Consider the following 19,333-nt stretch of genomic DNA (forward strand, 5'->3'; position numbering starts at 1 on the left):
TGTTGAATGAGTGCGTTTAATGCTCTGTCTCCTACCTGTGTGTTGAGGTTCATTCAATAATTCTTCTGTATGGGTCGGAGCCGTCACCAGAGGTCGCATGCGATTGGTCGAGCCTCGGGCTGCCGGGGCTCTTTGAACGTCACACTCATCTTGTGATTGGCTGAGCGGGAGTCTGGGGCGTTTCCCTTGGGGTCTGCCCGGTTGTGTCCGGGTAAGATGGCGATGGAAGAGCAGTGCTCGGCACCACCTCGATGGCGGTCTATTTCTCTGACACACGTCGAATTTGCGGAAGGTACGTTTATCTGGCATCCATTTGTTGCTGGACGAGCGCTGTCTGCACTTGACGCGTTATTATCTCGGAGTCGCTGCCCTGCGTTGTTGTTGCTGAATGGACGCGGCTATCGGGGGCGCTGCCGAATTGTGAGACATTGAAAATCCTGAGCATAGCGGGCGATATCCGTCATGCTGCAAAATAGTGGGGCAGGGACGCATGCGCAGTTGGCAATCGGCTTCACAATGAAGGCTAACAGCCTGCTAGCTTCCTCAATGATTTCGTTTGTCAATTCCGCCGTGAATATGGGAAAAGTGCCTGGATAGTGTTTCTTCGGAAGACATAAACATATCGCACAGACCGCGCTTCTAACACATCATCACAATAAAAGCATTTTATTCTTTTTTAAGCGGTGCATAGCCGATTGGCAGCTAACGTTGGAGCTAGCATTAGCACGTCGGCCTGAGTCTGACTGTTGGCAGGCAATACGAGCTTTATGTCATGCTGGATTCTGAAATATGTATGTCCGTCTCACTGCAGTAACACTGTCTGTGTCTTAGGTGACCTGACGGGACAAGTGCTCGCCTATATCAGCCTCTTTCCCATAGCAATCCTTGTGGGCTTTGTCACTCTAATAGTGTTTAAACGAGAGCTGCACACAGTAAGTGCCAAAAACCTCACTCTCAAATCCTCCATGTCAAAGCCAGTACTTTGCTCTGTCACTTGGTGTGTATCTATTGTCACGGCAGGTTGTAATTACGGTGTATTCCCACAGATTTCATTCTTTGGTGGACTGATCCTCAATGAAGGGGTGAACTGGGTGCTGAAGCACATATTCAGAGAGCCACGCCCATGTGCAGGTGAGCGTCATAGGTGTAGTCAATAAAGTGATTTTGTTGATTTTGTTTTCTGATCTGATTTCTGGTCATCATTTAATCCCCTCAACTTTGCAGGCATTCATTTATTTGTTGCGCATTATGTGATGCAGAGACGGAAATGGCCAAATAAATAAATGTAATACAGACGTAATTCATAAATAAACCAAGTAAATACATGCGGAAATGCACAAAACAAATAAATACATTAATGTTGAAATAAATAAGTGAATAATAAAAGTTAAAATACAAGCATAAGTTAGGAACTAAATGTATAAATAAGCATAAAATATGGCTATTTATGTATTTACTTATGTTTAATTGGTTTATTTATTTGTACATTTATTTGTTCTTTTATTTCTGAATTTATTTCAATATTTATTTATTTATTATTAAGCCATTTTTGGTCCTTCATATGCTTGGTCTTAGTTGCACAAGTTATGCGTCGTGTCCAGCTTAGTGTTTCCGGGCACTTGGTGGCCCAAAACGTCGCCAAACAGTGAAGTCGAGGCTGGTAAAGGCGGTTGTTCTGCCATCTTTGTTTGGGTGTTTTCCCTGTGTTGTGGCGTCTGGGCGTCGCACGCATTTGCAGAAACACCACAGCCAGTGGATTTGTATTTGTATTTTTAAATCCACTTTGGCCCCGGCCCTTTGAGGACCGGTTTGACCCCACCTGGTTTACCTGTAAAAGGTTACAAACATAGGATCAGCTGTATTGCACCTAACTATTTTTATTTTGATGTGGGTTTAAGGAGGAGTGGCTTATATTCGGTTGCTTCAGAAGTGTCTTGTCAGCCAAAGTCGAAGCCTTGCTCTACTAAATTGAACTGAACCATGGATGAGCAGGCGATACTAGCCTGGACTTAAAAGAACAAGGGGTCATTAGAATTTCTTTTGTCCGGTTTCCTTTAAGTGGATATCAGTATTGACTTTTTTTTTCTTCTTATAATCATTTTTTATTTCATGGATCACCTAGTACATGAAGCACTTTTCAGAGAAAATCCCACCCAAACTACACGCACATTATCAGCGAGAGCTGTGCTGAAGTGTTTATCTGCACCATCCAAAGTGATTGAATTAGTGGTAAATTTGAAAGTGTCCATAGCTTTTTGAGGTAAATCTGTTAAGGTGAATTTACAGTTCAGGATTGAGTCACTTTGTGTTTTCCTCAGGGGCTCACACAACCCTCAACACAGACTATGGGATGCCCTCCAGTCACTCCCAGCTCATCTGGTTCTTTGTGGTTTACTTCTTTCTTTTTCTCTATTTAAGGTGAGTTGATATTTGTCATTTTGAATATTTCGAATCAGGGCAAGTACTGATGAGCCCTTCTGTCTGTCCAGAATGCATCAAACAAACAATGCTCGGTGTGTGGACCTGCTGTGGAGACACATACTGTCCATCGTTCTTTTGGGTGTCGCCTTATCAGTTTCTTACAGCAGGTGAGTAGTGGCTAGCGTAGTATTAAGCTGAAATATGCTTCTAGTGTTCACCTTCTCCTCCTCCTCCTCCTCTACCAGAGTCTACCTGCTGTATCACACCTGGAGCCAGGTTTTCTACGGTGGAGTTGCCGGCTGCACCATTGGCATAGTCTGGTTCTTTTTTACACAAGAGGTGCTGACACCATTATTCCCCAAAATAGCAGCATGGTACGTACTGCTCCATTTTCTCTGCTTGTCTCCGGGGAGGACAGTCTTGGCAGTAGCCTGATTAAACAGTGCTTTGTCTCGGATTAAGACCTTTTTTTTTCCCCACCTGCAGGCCAATATCCGAGTACTTTCTGGTGCGAGACACGAGCCTGATCCCCAACATCTTGTGGTTTGAATACACAGTGACCAGATCAGAGGCCAGGTGAGTTTCTTGAATGTAAACAGGTTTTGCCTTGTGTCTCTCCTGCTCATGTTATTATAGCTGACCTGCTTTTCCTCATTCATTTGGTTGTAAACATTTATCCATTCATGCTTAGCCTTTCAAAGAGATTTTACATATCTTAATTGAACAATAATATAAATAATAATAAGACAGCGCAAAATATGTTCATAGTCTATGTAAACAAAACGTCAACTTACTAAACTGCTCTGGTGCTTGTGGTTCATTTCTGCTATCATGTTTGACGTGGGGCCGTTTTTGTCACCACATGAGAACAAATTCCACAAACTGGCTCCTCCTCCTTGTTGTGCTCACCTCACGCATTATGTTTGAAGCCAAAATATTCCCACACTGGCACTGTGGCTTTTTGGCTTTGCAATCATATTTTTTCTTCCTTTATTTCCTTTTACTTCCTTTTATTTTCCTCACGGGTCTCGCTAACTTGCTAAACTGAGCTTGTGCTCGCGAGACCAGGGGTTCTTAAAGCTTTTTGACCTGGTGTCCCACCTTTCCCAGAACAAATGGGCCCGGGGCCCATTCAAGGAATGGAACTGATTCATGATTCTTCATTTCTTTTGCGATCAATAACCATATTTAATCTACGTACACATAAACAAACAACAACCTTTGACATGACATGAATGACATGAAACCATGTGATCACTGCAAAAATATTTGTCATTGAAAAGTCCAACCAGCAGCAGAACCAGGTGCAAGCAATATTCATCAAATGTACTTTAGAAAAAAAAAATACACTTGATGCAAACTGTTGAGAAAATTGGAAGAATTTTGAATAAAATAATATAATCAATCCATGTCTGAATATCATAACATAAAAATAATGTATTTTATTTAAACTCCATAGAAAATATAAGTAAGTGTAATTGAAATTATTATTGAAAGTAATTTTCAAAACTGCTTCCACAGGTTCTTTCATGAACAGTTTTTACTGTTGGGGGGACGTCACTTTGTTTATCTTATTTTTTTTCTTTTCAAGAACTTCTCCATAGTTGTTAACTATCACAGCTTTGCAGCTGTTAAGTCAATCCAGTGACTGCCACCATACGTGGTTCATGTAGTAAAACTGAGCGTCTCACGACCCAAACGTGTAAAACAGAAAACTTATAGCGGCCCTGTAGGGGGCGCTCGCGGCCCAACCATGCGCCCTGGCCTCTTGGTTAAGAATCACAGCGCTAGACGACTCAGCTTGAGATCGTAGACAAGAGGGTTCACTCTTCACATTCCGTTGTGACGCAAATGGGACCGGAGAGGTGTCTGATATAGTGGACAGAGTGAACCCTCCTGTTAGCGGGTGACGATGGGTAGTTGGCAGAGATGAGAACAGGAAATGATTGAAACCAACATGACAATTAATGGAGGCTGCCAAAGAGACCAAGGTCATTTTAATGATCAAACTATTAACTGTCTTATTATCATGGCAGGCCCGTCAAGAACCGTGGAATAAAACACTACTTTTGTTCAGTACAATATTGAATTTTCATGCCAGGAAAACATTGCATCTCTCTGCTTTCCTTTAAAATCATGTGTGGACAGCGTTTGGTGCAAAAAACTTTACATATCAATCACTGGCGACCATATAAATACATGAAATTTCAGATTGACCTTGGATTAACAGAGCATAATTCTATCATAATTCTATTCCATTGCGGAATGAATGTATTCAGCCCCGTCATAAGGCACTAGCCTGTGCATGCAGGGGTGTTGAACATGGCTGGAGTGTTCAGCAGGAGTAGAGCTGGAGGGTTTGGTGCTGGTTTGCCAGGATTTGTATTTACTACCTCCTGGCCTCCAGTCATTCAAATGGCCCCCAGTGACAGGTTTGTGCCCACCACACGCACCAAACCTTGAGGTCCACACACATCAGACATGCCAGATCTGGTCTGAAATGTACTCGCAGTGTCTCCGAATGTGGTCGTAAAAATGTGTGACCCGTCGATCATGTAGAAAGATGGTGGGATTGGAAGTCAACCACCAGCTCATCTCACCGACTTCCTCCTCCACGTGGCGCTCCTGTGGGCCGCCTCGGTGTCTGACCCATTTCCCTCTTTCCAGGAACAGACAGCGAAAGCTGGGAACAAAGCTTCAGTGATGGCCTCCCCCACTTCTGTGAAACTGAAGCGCGCTCATGCACACACAGACAACTGCTCACTCAACAACACACTGGAAACCCATCTCCTTGGTTTGGTGGCGGGGAGGAGGACGGGAGGGTTCCCTGCAGCAGGTTCCCGGGCCTCACGCCTCCCTGTCCAGCTTGCTCAGCTGCATGCAAGACGGTGCGAGAGGCTTCCTATTTAATGAACCATAGATTAATATATATTTTAACGATGAGCGCACGCCGACAGGACTGTGGGGAGTTCAGGAGCCGGGAACACGGCCGTCATTGGAGCATGTATGTAGTGGTTTCTCTCTCTTGGGTAGATGGCGGGGTGGTGGGGTTGGTTCTGCCTCTGTTTATGTACCATGTTTCATTGTTTCTATACTAGAACGATCTAAATTTGGTTATGATGTAATATACATGAGATTTTGCACTTTGTAAAGTTAAAAAAACGACTAACACTAGTTAAGACCTCGCCCCCGCCCCCACCCTTCCTCTCCTCGCCAGTGTGTCGAACCTCGCTGTGTTTCTGTTGTGGTGGTTTCTGTTCTGGCCATGGTCCGAGCACACACACACCTGACGGCGTTCCCTCAACGCCTGGTGCACAGTAGCAGCCTGGAAGTTTCCAGGAACCCATTTTATTATCTTTTTTTTTTTTTTTTTTTTTTTCTTTTTTACGGTTGCTTCTCCTGTCAACATTTTCATTTGAACATTCCATATCAGCGAGTATGAAGTCGTCAGGGCTGCGGGGGGAATCGCTTTCTTTTGATATCACTTTTCTTAAGTAGTTCAAAGCCTCAGGTCAGTCGTAGCATGTCGATGCTGATTTCTCACTGTTGTCAATAAAGTGCGGAGCTGATGTACCGCAGTCATATCACGCTCGCTCCACAAAGGGAAGCAGTTCCCTTAGGATTGACTTTTTTTTTCCATGTGTAACCGATATCAGGCTGAATAAAATGTGTTTATGTACATGGCTCTCGACTTTCTTTCACCGGCTTTCTGTCCTTCTGCTGCTCAGCCTGCAGGGGGCGTCACTGAGCCGCGGTTGAAACTGAGAGACCGTGACAAAACGAATACGCGCGCGAATCACTGGGCAATTTGACGCTCACTGCGGCCGCCTGACCTTTTCAGGGACGCACCGGCTGAAGGAGAACTTCACGCTGGAATTGTGTTGTTCCATGGTTCTGTTCATGATTCCCATATCTTGGTTTTAGTTTGCTGTCTTTTACTATTCATGTTCATATTTTTTCAGTTTGTGATTTTATTAAAAACGTCCCTTCATGTTCTGCCATCTATTAGTTGTAGTTTTCTTTTTTCTTGTATATATTGTCTTACTATGGTTCGTATATTTTCTCGACATTTTATCGCCCCGGCACAACAGCGCCGATTTTTTATTTTTTTTACTGCATGTCAAGACAAACGCGGTGTTTGTCTAACGTGCAGTAACGGTCTGTGTCCACTAGATGGAGTCCCAGCTAAATCGACGTTAACCTCGTCTCTCCGCATTTTAAATGTAAAAAAAAAAGGTCAAATTTTCTTACATATTGTAAATCTTATTTTGCCAAAGCTCAAATGAGCCTTGTTGATAATCGAGTTAAATCCCAGCACACCCGTGCAAAATACATAAGTATAGTCTTCATTTTGTGTTTCAGATGTGTTTAAATTCAAAACTAATGCAGGTTTTCTCTTCTAATTTTATGTTAACATTCGCGTGGGTGATGTTGGGGTCTCTGATCTCTTTTAAATCCACTCCATTATAACGACTCATTACGATGAGAAGTGACAAACTGATGAAAGATGATAATCTGTTTTAACAACATTGAGCCCTATTGATCAAATACCATGACGTGAACTTTGTTCTCCCCTACTTATTGTCACTCGAATCTGGAGTCAGAAATGGAACCAAAGCACATGGTAGATGTGACCGACACACAAAGAACTAAAGACTGTTTGGTTGGAAAACCTGTCACTTTTATCACAAGGTCAGTTTATGATTTTCTAAACTTCCGACCCCAGAAGAGAGACGCCATGGAGTCCTGTGTCAGTCCGGAAAGCATCCGGAAATAGGAACCACTGAATAGTCACTCACCTGTTTGTCTGCTGACGCCTGCTGACCTCGGCGTCATTACTGAGGAAAGACTCGATTCTACAACCTGTTTTTTTTTTCTCCATATGTCTGTCATAACAAAAAAAAAAAAAAAAAAAAGATATTAAAGTTAATATTTTCCTAACATTGCGCAATTGCTGTTAAAAGGCCTATTAATTCTGTGTTTTATTTAATTTTATTATTTATTTAAAATATATTTTTAAATACGTGCTCTATTTGCAAAATTAATTTGCTGCCTCTCTGCATTTAGGACCCTGATGGGAACCCACTCTCTCAGAAAGCGTTTGTATTGTTTTGTTTCAACCTGGATTTGAACCGCTTGCAGAGAGGCGCCGGCACTTCCACTGTTTTTCCACATGAGGGCGCCACGCCACCCGCGGGAGAATCTCAGTGGATTCAAGAACAATAGATATTTGAAATAAAAATGACACTGAATTGGTGAATTAATTTCAAAGCAAAAGTACACTTTTTATTTTCATCAATTCAGTGATTCACCTGCTCATGTAAAACATTCGGATCCATATTAAATGCCAATGTGAGTTTTCAGTTGACATTAATAGATGAGTTGAAGTCACATCCGATAACGTCTGTGTTGAACAGTTGGACGTCCGTCTCACTGCGATCTGTGGTGCAGGCCACGGGAAAAAAGCAGGTGACTCATGTTCTTTTGAAATATCGCTCCTGGACCAATTTCACAGAAATGAATTCAACGGAGGTGAAGTTGCGAAGGAAAAAATGTTGAAGCACATCAGCAGGGTCGAGGGGGCAGCAGCCTAAGTGAGGAGTTGTATTCACTCTTCGTCCAAACCGGGGGCGGGGGTGCTAAAGTTTTCACCAGCCACCTGAGAGAGCCAGAGCTGCGTCCGCCCCGGGGCCTCCCCCAGTTGCACTAGAGAGGAGACAACCTGACAAGATGCCGGAGCAGCCTCACCTACTGCAGCTTCTCTCCATGCGGACGAGCAGCGGTTCCTCTGCATCTCAGCTGCTGTCTGCCTTTTGATTCAGCTCCTGCTTCGACCCAGCTGACCCACTTCACTGATCCCTGCTGTCTATAGATTTTGTGGCGCAGTGATCGTTCTCATGCACTTGGAAGAGCTCTGATTTAACAGACCGATTTCTGAGAAGGAAACGCAGCATCATCATTTGAAAAGCAGATTTTCAAACACAGAATCTTGATTAAAAAAAAAAGTACAGACGACACATTTCTGCTAAACTTTGCCTTCGTTTTAATCTAATGAAACACACAGCTGCAGCTGACTCGAAATGCTTCTTCCTGGGCCCCGCACGGCTCCTGGCGCGGCCCCTCTCTGCCACATAATGTGTTTACACACCAGATAATCCTCAAAATAGCGCTCCAATCTACCAGAGATGTTTTTCAGAGCTCCATCACGTTCAGACTTTCACTGTTCAGCAGGTGTCAATCCATTAACAGCCGTCCCCAAAACCTTGTGAACCCAGCGCACGCTCATGTGAACACTCATGTGAACACACACACACGTGGACACACACACCATTCTCTTGCCGTCCTGTCCTGAAAGGAACTCCGGACTCTCTTAATCACCCAGAACATGTTCCTCTGTTCCTGACTCGGCTTTTCACACCCCAACATTTTGTCTTCTTCTGTCTGAATACATACACACGTCATGTTTTTATCTTTTGTGGGGACCCTTCATTGCCACAGCTCTTTCCCCAGCCTCTCACCCTAAACCAGACCAAGGCAAAGTGCGGCCAGGGGGCCAAATGCGGCCCTTTAATTGTGTTTATGTGGCCCTCCTGCAGTCAGAGCAAAACTATAAAACTCACATTGTTGTTGTCTCTGATTTTTTTGTCTTGTGCATTGTTTTTTGTTCATTATGATGCAACTGACACATAACTTTATTGTTTGAGTATTTTTGTTTGGTGTTCGCCTTTTCCGAGTATTTCTTTTCTCTTAAAATACATCAGAATTGAAAGTAGATTTTGAAATGTATGAAACACATCGAGAATCTTTAAATAGAATGTGGTTTAAAATAAACAAAGCACAACACATTAGTGGGTGAGATTTTCTCTTGCCCTCCTTTCTTTGGGTTTGATGGCTCCTCTCAATATATAACCTGGACCATTAGGAAATTTAAGTGCCCACCTCTGGCCTAAACCTAACCATCCAAAATGGCTAACATGAACCAAACTTTAATTCAATTATCATGACGAAGTTATTTTTCTCACTTTAATCCTCAAATGGAGACTCAAACAAAAGGTCCCCACAAATGTGTAAGGTCCCCACAAGTGTAGTTATACAAGCACACATACACACACACACCCACGGCTGGTGGGTGCTGCTGCTAATGAACTGTTCAGATCATAGAGCTGAAAGAGCTGAGCCAAAAGCCAGAACGCTCAAATGAAGAGCTGGTCATAATCTGTTAGCAAAGGAAAGAAACAACAGTTCTGCAGATATACAGCAACAGTTTAGACAGAGAAGCAATGTACTGTACGAGAAACATGGACAAAAAATGTCTCCAGGTCCACAAAGACGCAGTGGAGCTCCTTCTGACCTTCTCTGTACTTCTCCAAGAAAGAACAAAAAAAGTCACAAGATACAGTTGTTAAATCAATGATGAGTCAGTAAAATGATGACTGAAATATCAGTGGAAAATGTAAACAAAAAATGAATGAAGAAATGATGAAATTGAAATGCTTTGAAGCATAAAATCTAAATCAAAATAATAATAAAAAAAATGATTAAAACAGATACAAAAAAACACAAAACAAATGTCTTAGAAGTAATTTGAGATTAAGAATCTTATGGTAGCAAAAATCCAAAGTTTAAAAACATGAAAGCAAAACAAAACAAAAAAAATGTAATAAAATAATAATAACACTAATAATTTTATCGGAAATGTCACATTTGGTGTGAAAGTAGGAAGCACTAGGTGGTGGCAGTGGGCTCTGCCGCTAAACCATCACTCCTGAATATCAATGAGGGGGCGGAGCCTCCACTTGTGCTGGTCAGAAAGTGAAACGTCTCTAGTTCAGTTGCGTCCTGTGACCTTCTCCTGCCGTTATCCTGCTCATGCTGACGTGTGTGTGTGGCAGCGAAAACCTTCAAAAGAATGTTGAGCCATCTATTGCATCATCACCATCGAGGAGACCCAGTCTGTGGTTTGAACTCATCTTGGGCCAGAAAACACCTGTGAGTGACCACCAGATCTTCAACCGTGACCGGAGAAACAGTGTGTTGAAAACCTGCGGTGCCAAAACAATGAGCTCAACACGTCTTCCTCCACACATTGTTCTGTTTTTGATGAACTTTCTTTCAGGAGTTTGGTTTTGCTGACACGGCGAGTTTGAGGAGGGGGCTGAGAGCATGAGGGCCAGGATGAGGATCAGTCCTGGACCATGTCACCAGGTGTTTGTCGGCTTCTGTCCCACTCAAGAAAGAGCTGAGCCAGGAGACAAAGTGACCGTCCGTGTTCAGTGAGCTCTCCTTGGGGATGCAGTGGAGGAAGAGCCGGGTGGAACCTCGCTGCTCTGTCATTTATATATATTTTAATGTAACACCACAGACCTTCCTCTGTTCCCTGACAGCTCAGCCCTCCACAGATGAACGTCCTGCTGCTTGTGACTGGACTCTGGTCGCTCCACTAAAAATACCAACGAGCCTCATGATTGAAGCGTGTTTTTAATCAGGCCTTTTGCATCACAGAATCTAGCTGCCATCTGGACGCTCTCCCACACAGTCCAGATTTGTGAAGTTTGCCACCGAATGTTGTCGGGCCAGGAAAAAAAAAAAGAAAAAAAAAACAACTCCCTGTGCCGCCAAGGTTTGCTCTCGCGCAGTGAGACAGGTACTTGGATCACCTCTGCAACCAGGAGAGGCTTCCTGCTCTGTGGCTGGCTGAGTTGGTTTTGGCTCAGGGGTCGCACACATGACGTGAGGCTCGGAGCGGCTCAGATGGACTTTACATTTTTGTACTTGTTTCATCACAAATTATTTTTTGAAGTTTTACTTTGACCTTTGATGTTCATGGCGAAGTACAGAGAAGGTCAGAAGGAGCTCCATTGTGTCTTTGTGGACCTGGAGAAAGAGTACGACAGAGTGCCAAGAGAAGAGTTGTGGTATTGTATAAGGAAGTCTGCAGTGGCAGAGAAGTATGTTGGAGTGGTGCAGGACATGTATGGCAGGTGTGAGACAGTGGTGAGGTGTGCTGCAGGTGTAACAGAGGAGTTCAAGGTGGAGGTGGGACTGCAGCAAGGCTCAGCTCTGAGACCCTTCTTGTTTGCCATGGTGATGGACAGGTTGACAGATGAGGTAAGACTAGAAGCCCCTTGGACCATGATGTTTGCAGATGACATTGTGATCTGTGGTGAGAGCAGGTGGAGGTTTGCCTTAGAAAGGAGAGGAATGAAGGTTAGCCGCAGATAGACGGAATACATGTGTGTGAATGAGAGGGAGCCAAGTGGACAGGTGAAGTTACAGGATGTAGAGATAAAGAAGGTGGAGGATTCTAAGTACTGAGGCTCAACTGTCCAGGGTGATGGAGAGTGTGAGAAAGAGGCGAAGAAGTGGGTACAGGCAGGATGGAATCATTGGAGAAAAGTGTCAGGTGTGATGTGTGACAAAAGGGTGTCGGCAAGGATGAAAGGGAAAGTGTCCAAAAGGGTGGTGAGGCCAGCAATGTTGTATGGTTTGGAAACAGTGGCACTGAGGAAAAGACAGAAGGCAGACCTGGAGGTAGCAGAGATGAAGATGCTGAGCTTCTCTCTGGGAGTGAGCAGGATGGATAGGATCAGGAAGCAGTAGATCAGAGGGACTGCACATGTGGTCAGGTGTTTAGGAGACAAAGTCAGAGAGGCTAGATGGAGATGGTTTGGACATGTACAGAGGAGAGAGAGCCAGTACATTGGTAGGAAGATGTTGAGGTTGGAACTGCCAGGCAGAAGGTGGAGAGGAAGGCCAAAGAGGAGATTCATGTTTGGAGACAGAAGCTGAGGCAGAGAAAAAAAGATGTTTCGGAGTAAATAGTTTCCATTTAAAGTTGTTGTGGGTTGGAGCTTCTGGCGAACTCTCATCCCCTGAGACCACGTCACGCCCTCGCGAGCCACTGCTGATGTGTAGCAGCTGAAAAGGTGTCTCCCTTGTGCGTCAGTCAGAGAAAAGTCTCCTCACTGTACCAAACCTTTCGACATTTTTGAGAGGAGATTTGCCCAGTTGAAGTCAAGAAGGGCGGCTAGTTCAGAGCGGAGAGCCAGTGTTGGACCAAGACTGTGAGAGGTGAAGAGGAGGCAGGCAACCAGTGAGGGTCATGAGGAAAGAGGATATGAAGAACATAGCTGTGACTGGGGAGGATGGTGACTTCCAGGAGAGTATGATATACTCCAGGAGAGTCTCTTCCTTCTGTGGCGCTGAGTTTGGCAAACATCTTCATCTGACAAATTAGTTTGGCGCGCAAGCTTTTCAAACCTTGAGTCGGGGCCAAATGAGACAAACAGCTTTCAGACATGAATATGAACAAGTCTAAAAATGTTGTGAGAAACCCAAGCAGCTGAGCTAACATTCATCACTCGCTAAACCAGTGGATCAGCGCAGTTTACCTGGGACGGTGTCATTGTTTGTCACAGGTGGACATGAGGAGATGAAGAGCTGTGAGTCTGTGAAAGTCACGTGCTCGGACGCCAGCTGCCCGACCTGCCACAAGGACTTCACATGCCTGAAGACTGCCTCGGCCGGGAACAGCGGAGGCTTTTCAAAATATTCCTGATTGATTCGAGAACTTTGCAATGTTGTGGAGGAGACACTGGACCTTAGGGAGATCAGCTATAAGCCTCTTTTAGATCTCACGTCTGGCCTTAATGAGATCTGCCACAAGCACTTTATAAGAAGAAAGCGAAAGAGATGGAGTCAATAAGGTCAATTTAGAAAGAACGAGAAAGCGCGTCGGTTCAGAACCTCCCTGCGGTCCGGTGGGACCGGCGCCGCAGAGCCCAATTATCCGTCCCACTGAGGGTCACCGCAGCCCGTATTGCCACTTCCATGATTTCATATTCAAGCTTCCTGCCTCTAGAAACATGGAACAGCTCTCTCACCTGCCAGACGCCCGCGGAGAGGATGTGACGAGTGTTTGTCACAAACGGAAGTGCGCAGGGATATAACAGTGCCACTTGTGTAACTTGTGTGTCCTGTCAGCAGGAGAACTCTGGGGCGCCTAAGTGTACCATCTGTGACCGGGTCCGCGATGCCATCACTCGCTGGACCTCGGCCAGAGATGCGGTGTAGTTTGGAGGGAGCGTGCGTGTGTGGACAGTGAGACAGTGAAGTATGGAAAACAGAATGGAGGAAAAGTGATGTCCTGAGAGCGAATTACAGTGTTCTAAGTCAGCGACCCATGACTGGGCCGCGAGCGCCCCCTAGAGGGCTGCAAGCGCCCCCTAGAGGGCCAGAAGTTTTTTGTTTTAGGTAAGGTAAGGTAACTTTATTGTCAAACATGCTACAGTACGAGACATATAGCATGGATGAAATATCTGTTCTCACAGACCTGGACACGACATACAATCACAGACGAACATAAAGATCACAGACACCACATAAAGATCACAGACAGCAGGATACATGCAACAAAATCGTAACATCAGTCCATCAACCACCGGGAGGAGCACCGGGAGGAGCACCTCTGGGCTGCGAGACGTAATACATGAGCCACGTATGGTGGGGGTAGTGTGTCTCTGAATTGGCTTGACACCTGCAAATCTGTGATAGTTACCAACTGCAGAGAAGTGCTTGAAAAGAAAAAATGATTAAAAAAAAAGTGATGTTGCCCCTAACAGTAAAAACTGTTCACCTGTTGGAGCAGTTTTTTATTGCGGTACTCTCATTTACACTTTACCTGTAAGAGTTTATTTTTGAAAAGAAAATATTTTATGATTTTAGACATTGTTTTATTATATTTATTTTATTCATGACGTACAGATTTTTCCAGTTTTCTCAACACTTTTTTTCTTGGGTAAATTTGATAAGCATGAGTTGCACCTAGTTCTGCTGCTGGTTAGACTTTTCCATGACGAATATCTTGGCGCTGATCACATAGTTTAATGTCATTTGACAAGGTTTTGGCTTGTTTACATGTATGTATGTATGTTTACAGGAATAGAATATATGTACATGTATACATGTTCTACTCCTTGAATGGGCCACAGACCAGGAAAAGGTGGGTCCTGAGATCTTAAGTCACATGCTTGTACGACTAAAGTCAAAGAAACCCAACTGGACATGGATCTAAGAAAAGATGAACTAAATGTAGCAATAAACAGTGTGCGCAGACCAACATGCACATTTAAGTCAGCATGTTGAGCCAAGGCGTCCAAGTGACGGATACAGTCACTGGGCTGCAGTTAAGCTGCTCAAGTTTGTTCGGATTCTGATCACAACTGATTGATCTCTCGTCCCGTTTACTGCTGTCAATGCTCAACAGGAGGAGCCAGGCCGCAGAGAAGTCTTGGTCAGAGTTCAGTGGAGTGGAGTGGACGGCCCCACAGAGACTCTCTCAGTCCGAGCGGTGAGAGCTCGACAGCTCCTGTTTCAGTCCACCATCTTTCTTCAGTCTGGATTGAACGATCCCTGGACAGAAAATGGTGAGTAGGGTTGAATCTCTAAGCCAATGTTTTTTGTATTTTTTTTTACTTCTCACCGCACTGATGCTCTGGCATCAAAGTTGGAACACAATGTTTCAGTGAAAGAGCCCAAAACTTTTAGACAACCCAACGTGACGGATCCCTGAATAATTCTGGTTCATATGGAAACGTGAAAAATCAGCCACAGTTGAAACAGGTGAGTCACCAAATCTGTGTTGTTGGCCTCAGTGTGAAGACCTCGACGCTCATGTTACACTTTTCCCTTCACTAGTCTGATGCCGATGAACATGACTTGCACCTGGTTCTGCAGCTGGTTGGACTTTTCTACGACAAATGTCTTTGCGATGATCACATGGTTTCATGTCATTTCACAAGGTTTTGGTTTGTTCACGTGTAAACAAATGAAATCAAGAGGAAAGATTCAGTTCCATAACTTGAATGGGCCAAGGGCCCATTTGTTCTGGCAAAGGTGGGCCCTGTGGTCAAAAAGGTTAAGGACCCCTGGTGTAACTGATGTTGGTGCCTGTATTTGGAATTAAAGGCTAATGGCATATTGGTTTAATAGCTAACGGCTAGCTGGTGTTCGCTGAGGTCGAATTCAACATTGAATAGCTCTTTGTTGACACACAGGTTTGGAGGCGGACTGATCTTATCATGGAGAACATGCCCCCCTAAGACTCACCCCTGGCACAGGGTTAGTGATGGTTCCTGCTCGGACGGAGATGTGCTGATCCTCATTCCTGCTGCTTCACACTCTGATGCGATCCAATACTGTGATCAGTGAAGGCCGTGGGCAGGTGACGCCGACAGCCAAGTAACAAGACTTTCATCTGGGTCGCCCCTTAGATCGTCACCTGCCTGACCAGCTTCATCATATATCTTTAACCAAGACAATAAAGATCTGACTTCCTCACGATACGTTCCCTAAACAGACTGCTGATCCAAGTCAATCTAAAATACGCCATTTATTTATTTCACGTTTGAACCATTGTTTGTCTGAAAAATATTGAAAATTAAATGGTGCAAATTATAGAGAAATAAAAGTGTATTTGGATATTCTGCAGAGCTCTCATGAAAACACACCTGTATATCTGAAATAACAGGCGCTAGGGCACATCATGGCAGCACATGAAGCCGGACTATGGTCACCAACCTGAGACCATCAAACAGTAACCAACAGTGGTCAGCATCCAGGACCATCATGTTCCCACCCCCACATGAGAAATAATCAATATTAGCACATTCATGGACACAGCCAAGGGCGGAACAGCAGTTGGAGTATGGTGTACTGGGGTGTAGGTAGCAATGTGCTGTTGTTGAGCCACGGAACTGCATCCTGTGGGTTGCAAATGGCCCCCGGGCTGCAAGTTTCAGACCCTTGTGTTAGACCCAGTCCAAGTTACAGGCTGAACAATATACGTGTATACTGACTTACTTTTGTTTACAAGAGGCCGACATAGATCGATAGATAGATAGATAGATTGATGGATGGATGGACAGACAGACACACAGACAGACGGACTGCTAGACGGATGGATGGATGGATAGATAGATGGATGGATAGACAGACAAATAGATAGGTAGGTAGATAGATGGTGCGGGGAGGGTGACTGCCACAGAACTGGTCAGATTGCGGGATACACAGGGTGATCTGAGAGGCCTTAGGGAAGTTAGGGAAGCGGATGCTGCCCTGCAGCAGGAGAGGGATGCAGAGCCTCAGGACATTATTCACAGACTTCTTCCTTCAATGAGGAGACGTGACACAGCTAGTGCCGCTTTAGCAGATTTTCTTCACCTCGGTGCGTCTCAAGCCCAGGTAATATGTGATGCCTTTGGTACAGGTTTTCTGTGACTGTTGAATAGTTGACACTTACAGGTCAATATCTGGAAGTGGATCTGGTCTCAGTGATGGAACAGCCTCTACTATTCGTGATACACAACAACAGCACTTCAGTCATGTGACTCCTGCCTGGGCGCCTCACTGGAGGACCCGCGGGAGCCAGCGTGTGTTTCCTTGAAGCAAAGTCACACCTGACCAGACACAAAAGTCAGCAATGATGACATGGGAGCGCGAAGGACCCGGGAGAATTCCACCGCTGCGCACAAACACACAGCTGGGAAGTAGCACAAAGATGATGAATCGAAAACAGCCTCGCCAAACCAGTTTGCCAGTGTGAAAATACAGTGCTGGCAGCTGCTGCGATCCTCCGTTTATGAGCCGATTTGTTAGATGCAGTGATTGGTGTTTATATTTCCGTCTGCAGCAGCAATATTTTATGTCTTTAAGGCCTCAAAGAGATAAATCAGCCAGTGAAAAACACATTCAACTTCATTTGCTCTCATCATTCAGCTATTTAAAAGAGCCCTCTGTTGATGCGTTTGCCCTCATTCATCCTTTATGTATCGCGCAGCTTCCTCTCATCTCAACGCAGGAGACGCTCCATTTTCATTTCATTACTCAGGTTGATCTGATGATTCTGTTTTTTTTTTTGTGCAGTAACAGGCTGCAGCGAATAATGAGTCGGTTTTGTCTTGAGTATCGGGATGGTTTGGCAGCTTCAATGGCATTTGTCAGAGCGCGCTCAGGCGGGTAATAGTTTTGATTAGCAGCGTATTAATGGGACGTGTCCGATTTGTTTTAGTCACTGGAGACGATTGTTAAACACGGGAACCGCAGTCGAACCACAGTGAGACGGGTGGCATCAGACAACCTTGCAGTTTATTATTGTTGAGGAACAAGAAAATGTTGAGGATCCATGCGTTTCACGTCTCACCAAAGTGAGACACACGAGGGGTTCGGCCTCAAACTCCATTGACTCTGTCCCACCAGCGCCAAGGGGTTTAAAGCCACCTTACTGTTGACATAACCAATAATGGGCTGAAAAGTCCACGGACAGCCAATATGTGACACAAAGGTGGCTTCCACCACTTCACATCACAGGATAACAAGTCATCCCCTTACTCATGTTGCCAGTCTTGAATACCATGTTGGTCATCCCACCAAACCTGCACATGGAAAATTCAGATCAGTGGAGCATCTACTCCTGTAAGGCAGGGTGAAAAATATAACCAAGCACATATTTCGCCTGTGGGAATTTACTCGCACAATGTTTTTTTTTAACCATCTCACATTGGACAAAGAGGGACTGCCCTCTTGGGGCCTCACCTTTGCTACTTTTACACCTTGATACTTGGACACCTAGAGGCCTGCCACGGAACTGCATCCTGTGGGTTGCAAATGGCCCCCGGGCTGCAAGTTTCAGACCCCCGTGTTAGACCCAGTCCAAGTTACAGGCTGAACAATAGATGTGTATACTGACTTACTTTTGTTTACAAGAGGCCGACATAGATCAACAGATAGATAGATAGATAGATAGATAGGTAGATAGATGATAGATAGACAGACAGATAGATAGATAGATAGATAGATAGGTAGATAGATGATAGATAGACAGACAGATAGATAGCTAGATAGATAGACAGATGGATAGACAGACAGACAGACAGACAGATAGATGATAGATAGATAGATAAATAGATAGATAGATGGATAGACAGACAGACAGACAGATAGATGGATAGATAGACAGACAGATAGATAGATAGATAGATAGATAGGTAGATAGATGATAGATAGACAGACAGATAGATAGCTAGATAGATAGACAGATGGATAGACAGACAGACAGACAGACAGATAGATGATAGATAGATAGATAAATAGATAGATAGATGGATAGACAGACAGACAGACAGATAGATGGATAGATAGACGGACAGACAGAAAGGTAGGTAGATAGATAGATAGATAGATAGATAGATAGATAGATAGACAGATAGATAGATAGACAGATAGGTAGATAGATAGATAGATAGATAGACAGACAGATAGATAGATAGATAGATAGACAGACAGATAGATAGACAGATAGATAGATAGATAGGTAGGTAGATAGATAGATAGACAGACAGACAGATAGATAGATAGACAGATAGATAGATAGATAGATAGATAGATAGACAGACAGATAGATAAATAGATAGATAGATAGATAGACAGATAGATAGATAGATAGATAGATAGACAGATAGATAGATAGACAGATAGATAGATAGATAGATAGATAAATAGATAGATAGATAGATAGACAGATAGATAGATAGATAGATAGATAGATAGATAGATAGATAGATAGATAGATAGACAGATAGATAGATAGATAGACAGATAGATAGATAGACAGACAGATAGATAGATAGAAATAGTTCAACATATTTCCACATTTGTTTCCTCTTTTCTTTCCTCTATTTCAATTTGAGATAAAAAAAAAAACCGATTTTTTTCTGAGAATGAAGTGTCATCTGCCTGCGTGATTATGAAGTTACCACAAGAGGGGGCACTGATCCTGTGTGATTCTCTCACCTCTGACTGAGGAATACCAAGACATTCCTAAGCCAGTGTGGAGATGTAACCTCTTTTTCCTTCT

At 44.0% G+C, this 19,333-nt stretch overlaps 1 protein-coding gene across 1 annotated transcript; it reads left to right on the top strand.

Annotated features, from left to right (window-relative positions):
• The first annotated feature begins 185 nt into the window (after positions 1–185).
• dolpp1 (dolichyldiphosphatase 1) lies at positions 186–6,403 on the top strand. The gene is made up of 8 exons (XM_053878777.1): positions 186–292; positions 832–932; positions 1,047–1,131; positions 2,319–2,418; positions 2,490–2,588; positions 2,667–2,795; positions 2,908–2,997; positions 5,089–6,403. The coding sequence occupies exons 1-8, from the start codon at positions 217–219 to the stop codon at positions 5,123–5,125; spliced, it is 717 nt and encodes a 238-aa protein (XP_053734752.1). The 5' UTR covers positions 186–216; the 3' UTR covers positions 5,126–6,403.
• Positions 6,404–19,333: the final 12,930 nt, after the last annotated feature.

The sequence above is a fragment of the Synchiropus splendidus genome, chromosome 1, assembly GCF_027744825.2.
Source record: "Synchiropus splendidus isolate RoL2022-P1 chromosome 1, RoL_Sspl_1.0, whole genome shotgun sequence".
Classification (NCBI taxonomy): domain Eukaryota; kingdom Metazoa; phylum Chordata; class Actinopteri; order Syngnathiformes; family Callionymidae; genus Synchiropus; species Synchiropus splendidus.

Excerpts from the sequence above, each read along its gene's own strand:
- dolpp1 (XM_053878777.1), top strand. The coding sequence starts at position 217 with ATGGCGATGGAAGAGCAGTGCTCGGCACCACCTCGATGGCGGTCTATT. Across the intron at positions 933-1,046 it reads TTAAACGAGAGCTGCACACA|ATTTCATTCTTTGGTGGACT; the intron begins GTAAGTGCCAAA and ends GTATTCCCACAG. Across the intron at positions 2,796-2,907 it reads TTCCCCAAAATAGCAGCATG|GCCAATATCCGAGTACTTTC; the intron begins GTACGTACTGCT and ends CCCCACCTGCAG.